At 49.2% G+C, this 19736-nt stretch overlaps 3 protein-coding genes across 4 annotated transcripts in view; 1 reads left to right on the top strand and 2 right to left on the bottom strand.

The window, feature by feature from the left end:
• Slc37a1 (solute carrier family 37 member 1) overlaps window positions 1–275 on the bottom strand; it is a 73449-nt gene extending 73174 nt beyond the window's left edge. The window contains exon 1 of the mRNA XM_087597103.1: window positions 29–275. The gene's annotated coding sequence lies outside the window, so the exon portion shown is untranslated. The remainder of the gene's footprint in view (window positions 1–28) is intronic.
• Rsph1 (radial spoke head component 1) lies at window positions 22–19631 on the top strand. The gene is made up of 9 exons (NM_001012176.1): window positions 22–129; window positions 5193–5306; window positions 5409–5514; window positions 10539–10629; window positions 11063–11198; window positions 14714–14785; window positions 16609–16768; window positions 17432–17557; window positions 19437–19631. The coding sequence occupies exons 1-9, from the start codon at window positions 76–78 to the stop codon at window positions 19478–19480; spliced, it is 903 nt and encodes a 300-aa protein (NP_001012176.1). The 5' UTR covers window positions 22–75; the 3' UTR covers window positions 19481–19631.
• Window positions 18117–19736, bottom strand: part of Ubash3a (ubiquitin associated and SH3 domain containing, A) — a 66389-nt gene continuing 64769 nt past the window's right edge. Inside the window, exon 16 of one of the 2 annotated variants that reach the window (XR_015644735.1) lies at window positions 18117–19046. The gene's annotated coding sequence lies outside the window, so the exon portion shown is untranslated. The remainder of the gene's footprint in view (window positions 19047–19736) is intronic. The other variant, XR_015644739.1, reaches the window with a different exon arrangement.

Here is a 19736-nt window from a genome sequence, read left to right as displayed (position 1 = left end):
GCGGGACGCGGGTGGGGGTGGCTGGTACCTGCTTGATAGAGACGCTGCTCCGGAGATCCTGTCTGAGACCAGATCATGTCGGACCTGGGCTCTGAGGAGTTAGAGGAGGAGGGAGAGAACGATCTTGGGGTGAGAGCTCCTGACCAGGGAGGGACTCCTGGGGTGCGCCGCAGCTCCGGAGCGGGAGGCGTGGGGATCAGAGGGCCGAGAGGCCGGGGACAGGACCACGCTGGCCACAGTGGCGGCGCTGCGTCCAGGAAGTCGCTCTGAAAGGTGAAACGCCGTGACGTCTTGTTTCCACCCCCCCCTTCCCCGCTCCCATCCCGCCTCCCATTAAAGGCGAAGATTTCTAAGCAGAGGGCGTGAGTAAAGGTTGCTTCCTGACAACTCCCGCACGGGCTGAGGTGCCCCGGGCTCTCAAGATCTCACCACGTGGGTTTGGAATCAGTTTCTCTGAACCATCCCAAGCCATTGGAATCACTTCTCTAGTGTAGACAGCAGAGGGGAGGCAAAGGACCCACAGCCAGTGGTGTGCTCCTACGTGAGTGCATTGTGGGCCGGCTGTTTATCCTTAAACCAGAGGATGACCACGCCCTGGCTGACAGAGTGGGGGATAGGCCCGCTGTGTGTGAGCAAAGCGCTTTGAGCATCAACTGAAGAACCCAGTCCCTGCTCTGTACTGTTGGTACCCGCTCAGATCTCTTTGCAGGCCCTGGGCATCCTGTCTTAGCTTCTTCATCTATGTGCTGGAACAGCCTGGTCAGTGTGAAGGTGCCACAATGCCTGGGAGTCCTGTGCTCCCAGGAGCCAGTGCAAAGAAGGACATTCTCAAGTGCGACATCTAGACCTCAAGGTCTCCATGCCATTAGCTGGAGGCTGGTATTGCATCTGAGATTGCAACATGCATCCTGGCTTAGCTGCCTCCTTTCCAATCTGGCAGATCTCCTCACTGGTTTCTTCGGGTTCTACTTGTAAAAGTTCCCCCAGGGAAGATGGCTCAGTCAGTAAAGTGCTTGCTGAACAGCACGAGGGCCTGAGTTCAGGTACCACTGTGTAAAAAGCCGGGCACAGGAGGATCCCTGGCGCTTGCCGGCTGGCCAGCCTAGCTCCAACTTCAGTGAAACAGTTTCAAAGAATAAGGTGGAGAGACTTGAAGAAGACATTACATGTCAATCTCTGGCCCCTATAGATGAGCATGAACATTCACATGAGCAAACACCCACATGGACATATCCACCTTACTGAATGAACACACGCACGCACACGCACGCACACGCACACACACACACATCACACACACCACATACACCACACACACACTACACACCACACACACATCACACACACCACATACACCACACACACACTACACACCACACACACATCACACACACCACATACACCACACACACACTACACACCACACACACATCACACACACCACATACACCACACACACACTGCACACACCACATATACTACACACTACACACATCACACACCACACAGACCACACAAACTACATACCACACACACATCACACACACTACACACCACACATACTACACATACCACACACACCACACCACACACACCACACACACATCACACTACACACCACACACAAACACCACACACACTACACACCACACATACTATACACCACACACACTACACACTACACACACACCCCACCTACCACACCACACACACTACACACATTACACATTACACACCACACACACATCACACACACCACATACACCACACACACACTACACACCACATATACTACACACTACACACATCACACACACCACACAGACCACACAAACTACATACCACACACACTACACACCACACACACTACACACCACATACTACACACACACTTACCATACATACTACACACCACACACCACACATACTACACATGCCACACACACACCATACACACTACACACCACATACACTACACACAACACACCACATAATACACACACACATACACACACAGATGGAGGTCACTAATTTACAGTCTGTTTCTGCAGATATTCAATTCACACAGTCCGGTCATCAGGGTTTCCGGTTTGTTCCCTGCCGGCTCCTACTGACCTGTAACGTGTCTAAGCTTATAGTTATGGCATCAAACCACCTTTAGGTCAACTTAAAGAATTTCTCTGTTGGTCATCCAGACAGCTCAGTCCGTGTTGGGCATACTGGGAGGTCCCTGAGATGAGTACAGGGGTCCACTTCTGTGACTCAGTGTTGGCCATAGCGGGAGACCTCCAGGATGGGCGCAGGGACTCTGTACGGTGTGGGTTTAGTAACTTTTCTGTTACTGTGACCAGGCACCATGGCTCGTGGAAGGAAGAGTTTATTTGGACTTACGGTTCCAGGGGGGTAGGAGTCTGTCATAGTGAGGAGGCAGGCAAAGGGGCAGACATGGCGGCAGGAACAGGAAGTTGAGGGCTGACATCTTCAGATGCAAGCAGAGAGCACAGACAGGAAGTGGTGTGAGACTACAAACACTCAAAAGTCCGTCCCTAGTGATGTACCTTCCTCCAGCAAGCCTCTACCTCCCAAAGGTTCCGTAGTCTCCCCACACAGTACCACAAAGCAGGGAATCGGTGTGTAGATATATGAGCTTATAAGGGACAACTGAAATGTAATAATATGTCATGTCATTGTGTATGTTGAAAGTTTGCAGCAAGATGTTATAAGCTAGCCATGCTGCATCATTACTGAATGCTCCGGCCATTTTAGTATATGTTATATGCACTACATCCATGTGTGTGAGTCAGAGAACATTCATCTTGAAAAGTATAGGGGGAAGGGGTGGGGAGAAGTGCAAGCTTGTATTACTTTTTTATTCCCTTGGTTTTAGAGTGGGGGGCAGGGATCTGCTCTGGGACTCAGATGTGCCCTTCAACCCCATGGCTCAAGTGACCCTGCAATCCTGGTTCAGCCTCTACAAGTGGTACTACTTGCAAAAGTTGTGCGCGCGCGCGCGCGCGCGCGCGCGCGTGTGTGTGTGTGTGTGTGTGTGTGTGTGTGCATGTGTGTGTTTGTCTTGGTCTCTCTGTGTGCCTATATGTGCCTCTCTCTTTCTGTGTGCGTGTGTACATTTGTGTGTGTGTGCTTGGGTGTCTGTCTCTGTCTGTCTCTCTGTGTGTGTTTGTGTGTCTATGTGTATCTGTCTCTGTCTCTCGGTCTGTGTGTGTGTGTGTGTGTGTGTGTGTGTGCATGTGTGTGTTTGTCTTGGTCTCTCTGTGTGCCTATATGTGCCTCTCTCTTTCTGTGTGCGTGTGTACATTTGTGTGTGTGTGCTTGGGTGTCTGTCTCTGTCTGTCTCTCTGTGTGTGTTTGTGTGTCTATGTGTATCTGTCTCTGTCTCTCGGTCTGTGTGTGTGTGTGTGTGTGTGTGTGTGCATGTGTGTGTTTGTCTTGGTCTCTCTGTGTGCCTATATGTGCCTCTCTCTTTCTGTGTGCGTGTGTACATTTGTGTGTGTGTGCTTGGGTGTCTGTCTCTGTCTGTCTCTCTGTGTGTGTTTGTGTGTCTATGTGTATCTGTCTCTGTCTCTCGGTCTGTGTGTGTGTGTGTGTGTGTGTGTGTGTGCATGTGTGTGTTTGTCTTGGTCTCTCTGTGTGCCTATATGTGCCTCTCTCTTTCTGTGTGCGTGTGTACATTTGTGTGTGTGTGCTTGGGTGTCTGTCTCTGTCTGTCTCTCTGTGTGTGTTTGTGTGTCTATGTGTATCTGTCTCTGTCTCTCGGTCTGTGTGTGTGTGTGTGTGTGTGTGTGTGCATGTGTGTGTTTGTCTTGGTCTCTCTGTGTGCCTATATGTGCCTCTCTCTTTCTGTGTGCGTGTGTACATTTGTGTGTGTGTGCTTGGGTGTCTGTCTCTGTCTGTCTCTCTGTGTGTGTTTGTGTGTCTATGTGTATCTGTCTCTGTCTCTCGGTCTGTGTGTGTGTGTGTGTGTGTGTGTGTGTGCATGTGTGTGTTTGTCTTGGTCTCTCTGTGTGCCTATATGTGCCTCTCTCTTTCTGTGTGCGTGTGTACATTTGTGTGTGTGTGCTTGGGTGTCTGTCTCTGTCTGTCTCTCTGTGTGTGTTTGTGTGTCTATGTGTATCTGTCTCTGTCTCTCGGTCTGTGTGTGTGTGTGTGTGTGTGTGTGTGCATGTGTGTGTTTGTCTTGGTCTCTCTGTGTGCCTATATGTGCTCTCTCTTTCTGTGTGCGTGTGTACATTTGTGTGTGTGTGCTTGGGTGTCTGTCTCTGTCTGTCTCTCTGTGTGTGTTTGTGTGTCTATGTGTATCTGTCTCTGTCTCTCGGTCTGTGTGTGTGTGTGTGTGTGTGTGTGTGTGTGTGTGTGTGTGAAGGGGTGAAACCCAAGGTCTTGTACATGCTGGGTAGGCAGTTTCACTACTACTGAGATCCATCCCCATTCTAATCTACTTATAAGATAGCTTTATAGAAATTTCAGATTGGGTTAGTTACTTTTAATTTTGGGGTTTTTAAAAATATTAATTTCTTTTATTTTGGGTGTATGGATGTTTTTTCCCCTGCATGTATATCTCTGTATCACATGCATGTAGTGACTGAGGAGGCCAAGAGAGGGCACTGAGTCCTCTGGAACTAGAGTTACAGCTGATTGTGAGCCACCGTTTGGATGCCGGGTACTCCATTTGGGTTCTCTGCAAGACCAGCCAACATTCTTACCCACTGAGCCATCTTTCTAGTCTCTGGGTCCAATTTGTCTGCAGAAAGCGGTCAGTCTAGGAAACCCATGGAGGGCATTTGCTCTTTAAGTCCTGAATGACTGGAGAAAGTGACCTGGGAGGTGTCTGTGCAGGCTGGGGACCTGTTTCACCTGCACGTGTTCTCTACATGTATCCCTAGGATGGTACAGTTCTCGGAGTGTTTTATGTACATTGGTTGTGTTTACAGTGTCAGGGTTAGCATAATGAATCACATTCTCTCAGATGCTTGAAGGGAGTGAGGCTCCCACCATGGATACCCACACTAACTGTGAGACCTTAGACCAGGGCTCCGCCCACAACGCTTTGTTACCTGCCTCTCCAGTATGCACACAGTGCCCAAGGTTGGAAGACTTCAGTGGGACAACAGCTGTAAACTGCTTGGCATGTGCTTGGAACAGCAGCCACAATTAGCTTGATTTCTTTTGCCCAGGAATACGAAGGAGAGCGCAATGAACTGGGAGAGCGGCACGGACATGGGAAGGCACGGTTGCCCAACGGGGACACATATGAAGGAAACTATGAGTCTGGAAAAAGACATGGCCAGGTCAGAAAGGGTGACAGAGGGAACTGGTTTCCTCAATTAAATATCGTCTTAGTGTATGTGGGACCTAGGACCAGTGTGCACTGTATCGTTGATGTGTTTCAGGGCACCTACAAATTTAAGAATGGGGCCCGGTACGTTGGCGACTATGTTAAAAATAAGAAGCATGGACAAGGTACCTTTGTCTATCCAGATGGTTCCAGATATGAAGGTAAGGCGAAGCCTTTTCTGGTTCTCATTCTTGTTCCCCTGTACAGGCTGTATTTACTGTTGAACTTGTCTGTTCACGGTACTAAAGCATACAAGGTATACAAGAACTCGTCAAGTTCACTGGACCTGCCAGTCAATGAAACAAATTGTTCTCCTTCCTAATATTGTCACAGAGGCTATTGTCTTTTAAGTAACCAAACCTCTGATTAAGCGACCCGCACGGCTGGTCCTGTAGGTAGCCCTCCTGCGAGTCAGAGACTTGGAGTAAGTGAAGGAGCCTCCCTGGTTGGGCACAGACTATGGGTAGGCTTGGATCCATGACAGCTTGTCACATCCTCCCTCTGAAGGGGTCTTTGTTGTTTTCTGGTTTTGTCCAATCCCTCTTCTGATGATCATGTTTCTTTAGACCTTTGGTGGGGGGTGGTTCTCTTCATCTGGGCATTTTGCCTTACTAGGATGTCTTTGCCAGTCTCCCATGCTGTGCCTCAGGAAGACTCTTATTTCTGAGAACTTCTGGGCCCTATGTACGGCTGCCACCTGGTGGGTCCAAGTCTAATCCCAGAGCCAGGAAGGGAGAAGGCAGGAAGTGTCTGGGTTTTTCTCTACCCCCTGACCCACCACTAGCACCTGATGTATTCATCTTCAAGGAAAGGAAGGCATAATTTGATTTCAGAGGTTTTAAGACTTTTTTTTTTATTTTATGTGCGTGGGCGTTTTACATGCATGGGGCTTTTACCTGCATGTATGCCAGTGAAATGTGTTCACAATAAAATGTCCACAGAAGCTAGAAGAGGGCATTGGAGCCTCTGGCACTGGAGTTATAGATGGTTCTGGGTTTGGGGAAACTGAATTGGGCTCTTTGTGAGAGCAGCAAGGACTCCGAATCTCTGGACGGTCTCTTCAGCACCTGATTTCAGTCCATAGATGTGGCCATGTTCCATTTAGGCCTGCGACAAGGCAGAGAGCATCGTGGGGGAAGTCTTTCTTTGACAGACCCAGCTGCTCGCCTCATGGTAGCCAGGCAACAGTGGGAGTGGGGATGGGCATGTCCCCGGTGACCTGACTGCTTCCACCAGCTTCTATCGTTCAAAGATTCCACACCTCCCAATAGTACTATGGCTGAGGACCAAGCCAACACACGGCCTTTGGGAGACACCTAGCCGAACCACAGTAGTTAAACAAAGATAAAACAAAACCTAAAAAGAACAGATAGTAAAGTAAGAGAATTCTGCCAGACTCTGAGATGGGGTAGAGGCATTCCTGCCCTTTGTATTATAGACATGGGACTTAAACTGTTCTTCCTAAACCTTAGCAGGCTTGGTCAACCAGAAGCGCCATCTGCCTTTTTAATGAGCTTTGAACAATTTGATTTAGGGCTTAATTTAATTCTCCCCAGATCCCTGTGAGCATAATTTTGTTGTCACTTTTGATCTTAGTGTAGACGTTAATACAATTTAGGTTACACATAAAGTATATTAAGGGCGGGGAGGGGTTTGGGAATTCTTTTTTTTTTTTTTGAAACAGAGTTGGGTGTTTTATTAAAGATATTTTAATAGGGGTTGGGGATCTAGCTCAGTGGTAGAGCGCTTGCCTAGCAAGCGCAAGGCCCTGGGTTCGGTCCCCAGCTCCGGAAAAAAAGGGAAAAAAAAGAAAGAAAAAAAGAAAAGAAAAAAAAGATATTTTAATATAGACTTAGGCATGAAGATTAGGTGAAAAGGAGGTGCTCTGCTATAAGACATCCCCAAGTGTGGGAACGGTATCAGCCCAAGGGAGAGATATTAGGAACTCAGTCTTTTTCTTAGTCTGTCTCAGTCTCTGTATCTGTCTCTGTGTCTCTCTCTCCACCCCCTCCCCTTTCCCTCTCCCTCCTCCCTTCCCCCTCTGGCTCCCTGTCTCCAGGGTTTCTCTGTGTAGTCTTGGCTCTCCTGGAACTCCCTTGTAGACCAGGCTGGCCAGGAACTCACAGCGATCCACCTGCCTCTGCTTCTGTCTCTCAAGTACTGGGATTAAAGACATGGCCACTGCCCAGCACATCAGGAATTCATAACATGGAGATGAATCAACCGAAGAGAAAAGTCTATTCATAAGACTTGTGAGCTCAAGTGTGGGTGTCCACACCAAGCCGTTCTCCAGCTCAGCAGGCAACGGCTTTCCAAGAAGTCAGCAGTTCATGGCACCAGCTACCAGAGCCTCAAGAAGACTTGTCCTTATGAGACCCCCCACCCCCACCCCCGCCCCCAAACTCAGATGCAGAGGTCATGGTGGATGTTTCTAGGGTACTTGACACTTCTGTCCAGCTCAGTGCCAACTAGGTGTTCTCCTAACCCTGTCTCGGGTCTGATGATGGTCCCCCCTTACAGCTTGCAGAACTCTTGGAAACTGTTGTTCGTTTTAAAGGATGCTACAAACCATGCCGATGAACAGTCGGATGAAAGGGTGCGCAGCGTGAGTTCCAGAGGGGTCCGACGCTGAGGAGCTTCTGTTCCTGTGAAGCTGGTCACGCATGCCTTCCCAACCCAAAGCCTCCTCTAATCTCACTCAGGGGATTTTGAGATAGTAATTCCCTCCCTTTAATGCTCCAGTGACGAGACCAGGAGTGGTGGGAATAGGAGAGAACTGTCCAGAATTTTTCAAAAGAAAAAAAAAAGTTACGTGCAAATTTAAAGCAAGACTGTTTCCATCCAAATGCCATTCAGGAGCCTTGACTCCTGGTCGTTGAAACTTGCAGCAGGAATAGGCCATCTTCCTCTGAGAAGCCCCGCTCCATTGCACAGGGTTTCCTAGGCTAGGCGGAGCCTCCCACAAGTTTCTCAAGGGGTGTGGCATGTGCTCTCCGGTCCTCACCGACCAGAAACCTGGTGTGTTTGTGGTTTAAATGTCCTCTTTCACTTTTGAAAAGACTCTGCAGAGCACACAACATTTTTCTTGTCTCGCCAGCCTTGAGCCCAGTTTCCAAGGTCAGGAGGAGAGAGATGGGCTCGTTTTTTTTCTTGTTTGTTTGTTTTTTGTTTGTTTGTTTTGTTATAGTCTTTTTTCGGTGTGTGTGTGGGGGGGGCAGATGAAGTAACTTCTGGTTGTTGCCACTTGGTCCCAGGGCGTGCTGGAGCCGCTCCAAGTAGCTCACAGAAGCCAATTTTGCACTTCTTGCAGCTCCATAAACAGCTCCAAATTGGCCTCAATGGGAATATTCTACCACAGAACCTGGCGGATGCTGCAGACACAGCCACAACGCTGCCACCAAATGCCCATTAGATCTTTGTTCATGGTTACTACACACCTGGACTCATGGTCACTACATACCTGGTCTCATGGTCACTTCACATCTAGTCTCATGGTCCCTACATACCTGGTCTCATGGTCACTACACACCTGGTCACTACACACCTGGTCTCATGGTCACTACACACCTGGTCTCATGGTCACTACACACCTGGTGCCAAATGTATATTTTAGTGAATTACCTTAATTTTGGGGTTTCCCACGTGTCCCTGTCTCACATCTTATCGTGGGACCTAGTGCCTTCTGAACCTGTAGCAGTCGTGGTCCCCATCTCTCCATGTTTGAATGTCTGTGCTGAGCTGTCATTCACCTTTGAGGGCCTGTTCTTGCCTCTGCCCCGGGCTTCGGACCACACCCTTGTTGGCCTCTGTCTTCATCTGGCGGAAGCTCGTGGGAGACGTATGTTGTCCCTTTGTACAGCCGTTCTCCCAGCTCATGAGGCAGCCAGAATATTGTCATTGTTAAGGTGAAATGGGAGAAGTGAGGAAAGTTCTATAGAATCCCCATTTTTTTGATAAACTTTGAGGTTTGGTCATGGAAACAAGCAATTCGGGTAATTAACATTTTGTTAGCATAGTGTGCGTGCAAATGGTTCTAGTGTTTGTGTAAGCCAGAAGTTTGCACACATTCTAGGCTCCTCTTTAAGGAAAAGGATAGAAAGTTGCTGTAAAGATGAATTTTTATTTGTCATGGCAAATTGAAATAAACCAATTTTAAATTAAAAAAAGGTATATATTTTTAATTAATGACTGACATCCTTGTAGAATTCTAGGACAGCTTTCCTTCACCACTGTTTTGGCTTTTCTGCTGTGCTGGGATCGAATCTGAGGCCTCCCACACTCCAGGCAGGCGACTTCCGCCCATGTTAGCCAATATTCTTTCTGTATAAAAACAGCATGCATTGTTTTCTGTAGAGACAATAGAAGATGGAATGGCCTCTTTTCTCTTTAAACCAAATGATCTCAGTTAGTTTTTAATTATTTGTAGTTCCATTCTAGAAAGTTCTACGGGGTAGTAGTCTAGAAAGCAGTATTCTAGAAAGTTCCATCCCGATGCTGGTTTTGCCATTGCTCATATGTGACATTTTAGGGAATGTCTGCCTCGGGAATCCACTGGTTGGTTTTTTCCCTGTGTGAGCTGTGAGAGTTAAGGAGTTTTTGAGAGACCGATTTCAAATCCCCATGTGACTGACAGCATGGTTTGTTGCCGCCGACCTCGTCATAATGCCACGTTCCTCGTTTCTTGCTCTTTTCCCAATGACACGTGTCGATGCATGAGGGATTATCAGGAGCTACCACATGGAGGGACATGGGCAGGACCAACCAGGTCACAAGAAGGAGTGTGTGAGGTAGACTGAAGGAGCAGGCGAGAAGGGCAGCCTTGGAACCAAGTGTCCAGGTGGGAGACAGTGAAGGCACCTCTAAGGCTGATGGAATGTGGCTGGGATCCCTACAGTGGATCAGACAAGCTTGTTTGAATCCTCACCGTGTGCCCATCAGCCTGTGAAAGAATGAAGACGCTAGGAGCTCACATGACGCGCATCCACCCTCCAGATCTGTGACCCTGAGCCCCTAACTGGACCCTCCTTAGCCAGCTGGCACAAGAGGAAGGGGTGCAGAGGCAGGAAGTCAGGAGAGAGGCAGCCCTTATGGTTCTGAAGCTTGGCTACTGCTGGGCTAGCAGGGGCGATGACATCGGTCTGTTCTTTCCAACTCACTTTTAATGAGTGTGTGTTGTCCTTTGTAGGGGAGTGGGCTGACGACCAGAGGCATGGCCATGGCGTTTACTACTACGTCAATAATGACACCTACACAGGGGAGTGGTTCAATCATCAAAGGTTTGGCTTCTTCCTGCAGTCTTGGGGGTCCATCTGTGTAAGCACAGGACGATACCCACTTAAGAAGGTTCCATGCTGTGGGGAAGGTGTGTAGGTGCTGTCGAGAAGGGGAGAGGGGACATTCCCGTGTCCCATCAGTGGGATCCTCTGTCCAGAAGCCCCAGGGAGTGAAGACACAGAGGGCCAATCTAGGGGAGATCAAACAGCCCTGCATTTGCATGGGGAAAGCAGTTTGTGTGCAGACAGTTGGCCTCTGTGTGTTAGATGATGCTAGCCCATTACTTCTCTTAATGTCCCATGTGTGGGCGGCATGCCAAGCCTCTGAGGGGAAACTCGATGCCTGTGAGCTGGTCTCTACTTAGCTCCCCGTCTGTCCTAAGGTCAGTTCTCCAACCCAGACAGTGACCAAGTGGCCTTGTCTTGTCTTCACCAGGCACGGGCAAGGCACCTACTTCTACGCGGAGACCGGCAGTAAGTACGTCGGTACCTGGGTGCACGGGCAGCAGGAGGGTGCCGCCGAGCTCATCCACCTGAATCACAGGTACCAGGGCAAGTTCATAAACAAAAACGTAAGTCGGCGTGCTGTGTGCCAACACTAAACCCTCAGAGGAGTCCTCCATTCCCACCAGCAGAGGATGGCTGTGCTCCATTCTGAGCTAGTCTGAGGCTCACAGAGCACAGATCGGGGTGTAGGGGGTGGGGAGGGGGTGTGTGTGGAAGGCAGAATGCTGGGCCTGTTTCCCATGGCCTCAGAAACACTTTGTGTGTCTCTTAAGGCCAGTGCCCTTGATACCAGAGCATTTTCCACTGGCTGGGTGTGCTGTCTGCCCTCTGGTAAATCATGTCGAATGGGACGGGGACCCCAGGGCTCCCCCTCATGCCAGAGACCTAGCCTGCCTCTCCTGGTTGGGGAGGGCTCTATGCACCCTGGGTCTGGGGACCTCCACATTTTGACCCACTGCCCATTTGGTGGGCTCAGCTTTGGCCGAGGGGAAAACCAGTAACTGTGAGCCTTCTACCCAGGTATTCCTGGGAATGTTGGGCTGGGTTGGAGGAAGACTCCCTAAAAGAGAGAGTTTGCTGAGTGGACTGGCATAGAAGCCAATGTGGGGTATAATTACCTACTTTCATCATGCCCGGGAGCTCCAGGTCATTTATGTGTTATGGGACTTGAGACCCAACTGTTGGAGAAGTCAGTATGTTAGGCTAGCCGGCCTGAAATGAGACAGTAAACCTGGAGGCTTCACTCCGCCAGTTAAGTGTAAAAAAAAGCTTACGGTTACACAAACCACGCAAGAACAGCCACATTATAAAGCGCCTTGTGCTAGGATCCCAGTCCCCCGTGGCTGCCCCTCTCTCGGCCCTCCCTCAGGACCTCAGGACCACGCATACTTACACATCAGCTTACGCAGAATCAGTTTTGCAAGTTCCCGAGGTACCAGGACACAGAGAGACATCTGCTATCATTCCGCACGTCTGACCATGTGGAATAAAATTCTGAGGAGCCCCCCCTCCCCTACCCACCCCCGGTCTAGACAGAGTTCCTTCCCTGGCTCAGAGGGCCATTCAGTTCTACATCACAAGCAAGCCATCTGCCCAGAGAAACAGAATCCCCCCCACCCCAGCAGATTTTCCCGGTGCAGGGTGAGGGCATCCCCTCCCTCTGACCCTCACAGGGCAGGGAACTTTGAATGGGCCTAATCTACATTTGGTTCCGTGTCCCCTCCCCCCAACCTCTCCCCTCCCCTCCCCTCCCCTCACCTGGAGACAATGGCCCGCTTACAGACAGGTGGTACCCGCCTCCGTAATGAAGCCGGTTAAGACCTTCATACTTAAGTTGGTAGTTGCTAAAATGCACTTACGTAGACTAGAGTCCTAGTTACCTTTCTGCCGTGGTGGGTTAAACACCACGACCACATGCAACTTGGGAAGGAAAAGATTTATTTCATCTTAAAAGGTCACGGTCCGTCTTTGAGGGAAATGAGCTCACGAACTGAAGGTGAGGGGGAGCTTGACCTGGAGGAACACGGCTTACATAGCACCTTGTTCTCCAGCTAAGCTTACCTTACCTAACCTTTCTTATATAGCCCCACCCCCCACCCCCGCCTGGGCGTGGCTCTGCCCACAGTGGATTCTGACTGTTCCTACATCCACTAACAGCTAAGAGCACAGCCCGCATGTTTACGGTTCGATCTGATGAAGTAGGCACTTTAGTTGAAGGTCCTCCATCACAGGTGTGTCAAGTTGACAACCAGGGTGAGCCATCACGGCTAGGTAATGGTGGCTGAGTGTCAAGGGCTGACGCTTCCAAACACCCAAGACAGCACCCATTGTCTTGAAAGGCTGCGCGACCCTCACCGACAACAGAACCCAAATCTCCACCAGGTTCTCCTCACACTGGGTTGATCAGCTACATCCTTTGGTTCCCCCCACCAATCTCATGTGCAGTCACACCCCCTCCGACTGTGTTTCCATGGTTACAGGTGGGGTCAAGCATCTTTCACCCTCTTAGCACTTGTTAGTGTTTCTTTCTCAAATGGTTTCCCATCCCTGTGGTAGGAATGAAGAAATGAGGGGTAATAAGGAACTGAGAAACTAGATAACTAGATAAAACCCAAATCACATCGCTGGGCACAGTCTGGGAGGGATACAGAAGATACATGTACTCCTGTCAACTCCCGGCCAAGGAGTTGTAATTTTAAAAGTCTTCCTTGTTCTTTACCACTTTTTTTAAAAAAGATTTATTCATTTATTATATATAAGTACACTGTAGCTGTCTTCAGATACACCAGAAGAGAGCATCAGATCTCTCTCTCTCTCTCTTTTTTTTTTTTTTTTTTCTTTTTCGGAGCTGGGGACCGAACCCAGGGCCTTGTGCTTGCTAGGCAAGCACTCTACCACTGAGCTAAATCCCCAACCCGCATCAGATCTCTTTACAGATGGTTGTGAGCCACCATGTGGTTGCTGGGAATTGAACTCAGGACCTCTGGAAGAGTAGTCGGGTGCTCTTAACCGCTGAGCCATCTCTCCAGCCCGTTCTTTACCACTTTATAAAAGGGCTAGGGAGCCGTAAAATTGGTTTGCCCTTCAGCAAAGGGAGAAAGGTATTTTCTAGAAGGAATATTTAAATTGTGACCATGAGCCTTCCTAAAGGAATCAAAACAGGTGGCTGCCTGCCAGTGCAGAAACGAGGGAAAGAGCCCAACAGACTTGCAAAGAAAAAAAATAGATTTAATTTCATAAGAAGCAGCACAATGACTAGAAAACCCAGTGTGGCGGGATGGGTCTACAGACTCCACTGAGACCAAGAGCAAAGAGGCTCTGAGCCAGTCTGAACTGTGGAGTGAAACACGGTGTCAAAACACAGCGTGTTGGCATGGCAACGGTCCACATCAGTAACGGAGTCCGGGACGTTATCATTCATGGTGCAAGGTGAAATCAAACATCAGGCTGACAGCTGGTGACAGGGGCATTTGTAAATCTGAGGAGCGGTTCACATTGGGTTTCTGAGTCCAAGTGCGTGTAATTGTGACAAGGTTTTTGTTTAAAAAAAAAAAATCCCCTGGGTGCCAGTAAAATGGATCAGTGGGTAAAGGTACCCTATGCCAAGCCTGCCAACTTGAATTTGATACCCACGACCCACATGGTGGAAGGAGAGAATGGATTCCTGCAAGATGTCCTCTGACCGCCGCATACATGCTATGACACGTGCACCCTGCCCCCACCACTAAATAGCTTTGCACTAAGTCCAGTGCTACAGCAAACATACCAAAGCGTTGGTAGCCAGCCCCCCTCTAGCGAGTCTGCCCACAGGCACCGATTTATCACAAGTTCTAAAGTGAATTTATTTCTCATTCCTTGTATGAAGCAATAAAACAAGGCTGGGACCTGCAAAACCAAAACCTTTTAGCACCTCCATTAGCTGTCAGTCGACAAAAACATTCTGTAACCCCTCTTGGACTCTGCTCGAGTGAGGTCCTTCCGGGCGGGCTTTCCGGCTTTGGTGCTTGGGAAGTGTTTTGTACTTTCTGCTCAGAAGAACTTCTGAGGAATAAAGTGCGCTGAATTCCTTTCTCCCCCGTAGCCTGTGGGCCCGGGAAAGTACGTATTTGACGTGGGATGCGAACAGCACGGTGAATACCGCCTCACAGATGTGGTGAGTCGATGCCCCCCGCAACCCCCCCCCGCATTCCCCCTCCGTTTCCAAGGGGGAAATAAATATCTGCTCGGTCACATTGATCCCACTGGGCAGCCCAGCTGCCGGAGCGATCAATGTCATAGGTCCGGCAGGTGTTGAGCCCCAGAATGGCATCTGAACGCCACTGTAACTATCTGTACTGAAGTCAGGTGGCTATTCACGTTCCAAGGGGTGGCCTGCCCTTAAAACCTACTTAATTAATAAGTTCCTTTGCTACACAGAGAATGAATGTTCATAGCAGGTTGCCCTTCTCTGGCTGGCACAAGTATCATTATTTTTGGTCCCTCAGGTAAAGGATTGTGGGAAGGGGTGTCCATGTATGCGCTCCTGATGGGTTAATGCCTGACTGTTGCCTGGGGGTAATGAGGTTTAGTAAAAATTTCCTGGCCTTAGTACTAGCTTTGAGCCTTTGACTTATTTATTCTTGCTGTTAAAAGTTTTGAATTTTTTTTTAATGATTAAGGACAATTTTATTAGAGTTTAAAAAAAAAGGGGGGGGTTGGGGATTTAGCTCAGTGGTAGAGCGCTTGCCTAGGAAGCGCAAGGCCCTGGGTTCGGTCCCCAGCTCCGGAAAAAAAAAAGAACAAAAAAAAAAAAAAAAAAAAAAAAAACCAGGCTAGAGAGATGGCTCAGTGGTTAAGAGCACCGACTGCTCTTCCAGAGGTCCTGAGTTCAATTTCCAGCAACCACATGGTGGCTCACAACCATCTGTAATGGGATCTGGTGTGTCTGAAGACAGCTACAGTATACTGGTATACATAAAACAAATAATAAAACAAAACAACAACAAAAAAACTACCTCAGGGCAGGCAAGCTGTAAACTCAGTCATTTTCCCAGAGAACGCAAGAAAGAAGGAAAGAAAAACAAAAACAAAAACAACTCAAAACAATAAAAAAAGTTTGAGCTAAGCTGGGGGGGAGGGGGGAGGGGGGGAGGAATGCATACCTTAGTACTGCCGATAGTATGACCTCTTTTTTGCATGGACCACCTAATCTTCAAAACGGTCATGCTCTAAGGTCCTGGGGGCTAGGACAAGGTCACATTTTGGGGGGTAGGGCACAGTTGACATCATCACACAAAGATCAGCTTCAACACTCAGAGGCACCCATACACCACTTATTGGGAGTTGACTTAAGGGTCAACTGTCGAGGAAGCAGGAGGTGACCCATGCTGTGACAGCTCTGAAGCTGGGAGCCACCCGAATCAGAGCCATGCAGCAGGTGTGGGATATGGGGATGGCTGAAACCTAGGGCTCTGGCTCTGTGGCTTTGCTGATGGGAGGGGTCGCTTCCGTGGGAGGCACCCAGGTTATGAGCCATAAATTGTGGACTGCCAGCAGCTGAAGGAAGGGCCACCCACCATCTGGGGCAGGTCAGCTATTGCCAGAGCAGAGGTGCCCTTTGGGGCTATTCTCCTTGGCTCAGCAGCTCTGGGTCACTTGGGATCCTATGCAAATGATTCGTCTCCAATCCTGACCCAGAACCTATGCCAATTATTAGTTTCTAGTCCCAACCGGCCGAGTTAGAAGCATATGTGTTTCAGAGAGCCTTCTGGGCGACTCTGGTGCAGGCCAGGCTTGGCCACTTCCATCCTTGAATTACTCGTGTCACCCTATGGGTGAAGGGACTCAGAACCCTGGGAACGAAAATAGAAGAATTCATTTCTGAGCGACCGAGCAGATGTTCAGAATTCTGTCTGCCTCTTGTCATTTAATCTTCCAGACCAAGTGACGGCAATGTCGACAGCTTTGTGATTTTTTTTTTTTTTTGGCTTAAAATAGGAAAGAGGTGAAGAGGAGGAGGAGGAAGAGACATTAGTGAGTATCGTTCCAAAATGGAAAGCTCTCAAAATCACAGAATTGGCCTTGTGGACTCCAACCCTCTCCGAGGAGCATCCTCCTGCTGAGGGACAAGGGCAGGAAGAAGTCCAGGGAGCTACTGGTACGGAACACCCGGTGGCTCTCAGGGTTGCCCTGGGGTTGTCAGGGCAAGCACCATACACACCTGTCCACAGGACTTGGTATATCGGGGTACTCTGGGAAATGGCCAGTGGGTCAGTTAGGGTGCAGGACGTTACAAGGGGAAGGGTTTGGGACGGGAACCTCCCAGGGAGTAGAGGAAAAGAGCAAAAAATCAACTATACAGAAAAGATGTCCTGATATGAAGCAGGCCCTAGGGGGTTGGGGACTTAGCTCAGTGGTAGGCCCTGGGTTCAGTTCCCAGCTCTGGGGGGGGGGGGGGAGAAAGAAATGAAGCAGGCCCTAGGAACCCTGGGGGATTCTCCAATAGCCAGAATTCACTTGGAACCACCTCACTCTGGGCGTGACTTGGGTTGGGCAGCCAATAGCAAATGGGACCAGATGTCCCCATTGGAAGAAGGATCGAGGTAGCATTTCTCTGTATGCATTTTATAGTGGTCTTGCTGAGAAAGTCAGGTGACAGGCCAGGGTGATCTGATGGCCAGGCCTGGGCTGGAACTTGGTGGGTGGGAAAGAAGGCCATGCTTGAAAGAACAGGAGACATTGCTGGGTAGACCAGAAGGGTCACTTGACACACAGACCTGCGTCCATATTCCCTGGTGATCTCATTCTGTCTTCATCCCAGGTGCTGGTGAGCCCTCAGATGACATCCAGGCAGAAGGTTTTGAGGTCGACGCAGAGCCGAGGACGGGCGAAGAAGACATAGACTTCAGGCAGGAGAGCCAGGAGAACAGTTACGACTTAGACCAGGGTAAGAATACATGCCCCCTCGGGGTGGGCGGGGCTAGTTTGAGGGTCCAGCTATGCACCCTAGGAGGAACAGGCTTCTTCCTCCTCTACTGAGCTATCCTCCTGCTGGTCTGAGGGATCGGAGGGAGCCTGGAGAGACCAGTGTAGATTCATGTGAAGTCCAGCTTGTCTGCACTTGAGCCTGACCTTGGCAGGAACTGGCCTGGTGTGACTGGTCCTTAACACTCTCCCCAGAGGGAAAAAACTAGATGTGACTGGGAATAGTTCTGTCAAACTGGTTTAGAGGGACAACCTGTAAACCTATACCTTTGTAATCCACAGAGGGCAGGAATCCCACCTGAGACTTTGGAGTCTTTTGAAAACTCTTTCCCCACAGGGGCTACTTTGATTTGATCAGGTGGGGCTCTCACTTTCTGAGGTAAATCGGACCTTGTTCTTAGGGAGAGAGCTTAGGGGCAGCCTGGCTACCCAAGGCTGCCTGCTCCCCTGGCATGGGCTTAGGGACTGTTTTAGTTGGGGTTTTATTGCTGTGAAGAGATACTGTGACCATGGCAACTCTTATAAAGGGAAACATTTAATTGGGACCGGTAAACTATTCAGAGACTTAGCCCTTGGCATTGTGTCGGGAAGCATGGTGACACACAAGCAGACATGGTGCCGGAGAAGGAGCCAAGAGTTCTACACCCGAATCGGAAGGCAGAAGCAAGAGAGAGATACTGGGTCCAGTGTGAGCTTCTGAAGCCTCAAAGCCTGCCCCCAGTGACTTCCTCCAACAAGGCCACACCTCCTAATAATGCCACTCACTGTGAGCCTATGAGGGGGCATTTTCATTCAAGCCACCACAGGGCCCCTTTAAAACTAGATCTTGGTTATAAATTAAGAATGAATATATTTCCTTTTTTTTTTTTAATCTGAAACAACAAAACCAGGCAAAACTCATTTTCTATGTAGCTGGTAGGAGCGCACACATGGACTTAGGCTCTTCTGGCAATAGCTAAAGTGAACAGTGTAAGAACACTGCAGGATTCATTGAGCGGGCTCTGGTGGAATGCTCACCTTTATCCTCTCATTCCCTAAATAGATAAGAATGACCCCTCCAGAGTACAATGCCTGCAGGGTCCTGTGGGCACTTGGAGCAATAGCGGCCCTGTATCCTTCCTTTGGGTTCCTAAAAGCCCGAAAATTCCATTGCTCATTTGCATACAGCTTTGGGTTGCGGGAGCCCTCAGTGTCAGGTGGAGAGGTGGGGATCTCATCCAGATCTGCCCACATCTACAATTTCACTATAGAGTATTAGGGATGCTGCCCAGAGAGGTGGGACAAGAACAGGAACTATCTCTAGGAAGGGTCAACTCCAAGTAAGTGGAAAGACAGAAGCAGAGACAAAAGGCACATAACCTGAACTCAGGGGGAGTTACGGGGAGGAGGCTGCAGCTCCCTCGAGCATCCTTTCTTGACACATGGTGGGCCTTCGGACTGGATCTTCAGATCTGTGGGTGTGACAGAGGGTCCTTTGAGAAGCATAAGCCTCAAGTTGGTTGCTCAAGTGAGAACGGGTGGGCGGGGGTCCAGTAGAAGATGCGGATCCCCCCAAAAATAAAAAAAAAAATCAATGTGGAAGGAAGAAAGGTCGTGATGGTGTTGAGGGTGCTGGTCTCTGAGAAAGGGGAGGAGCTTTAGCTCAGGAGTTGGTCCTAGGGACCTGAGTGCCTGCAGGAAACAGGGTTTGTTTGGCAAGGGCTAAACGCTTAAAATGTTGTAAACATTTTTTGTTTTGGGGTTTTTTGTTTTTTTGGTTTTTTTTTTTCGGCTTTGGGTTTTTGCTTGCTTGTTTACATCATTAACTTTTATGCTCTTCTGGTGTTTTCTTTTCTTCCCAGGAAACCCGAACTTTGATGAAGAACAGTTAGACCTCCAGGAGTAAGAGGGAGAAGATAGAAGACTACAGACACACCAGGCGTGCCTTAATTAAAACCAGTCAGCTGGGGCTGGTACCCACCACCTGGCAATCTCCCTCCCTCTCTCAGTTGTTTTGCAGTTGGAAATAAATATCCCCATGTTGAGTGTTTGTGAAAGAGCCTCCGAGGTCGCTTCTGTGAACTGTTTTCCAGCTTCTCTGGGGTGTGGACTGGCGGGGTGTACTTCTCATAAAACACTGCAATTGGAGTGTGTGTCCCAGG

Source organism: Rattus norvegicus, chromosome 20, assembly GCF_021556685.1.
Source record: "Rattus norvegicus strain SHRSP/BbbUtx chromosome 20, alternate assembly SHRSP_T2T, whole genome shotgun sequence".
NCBI classification, from domain to species: domain Eukaryota; kingdom Metazoa; phylum Chordata; class Mammalia; order Rodentia; family Muridae; genus Rattus; species Rattus norvegicus.
Note: the sequence above shows the minus strand (reverse complement) of the source record. Positions and strands in the feature narration are given on the sequence as shown.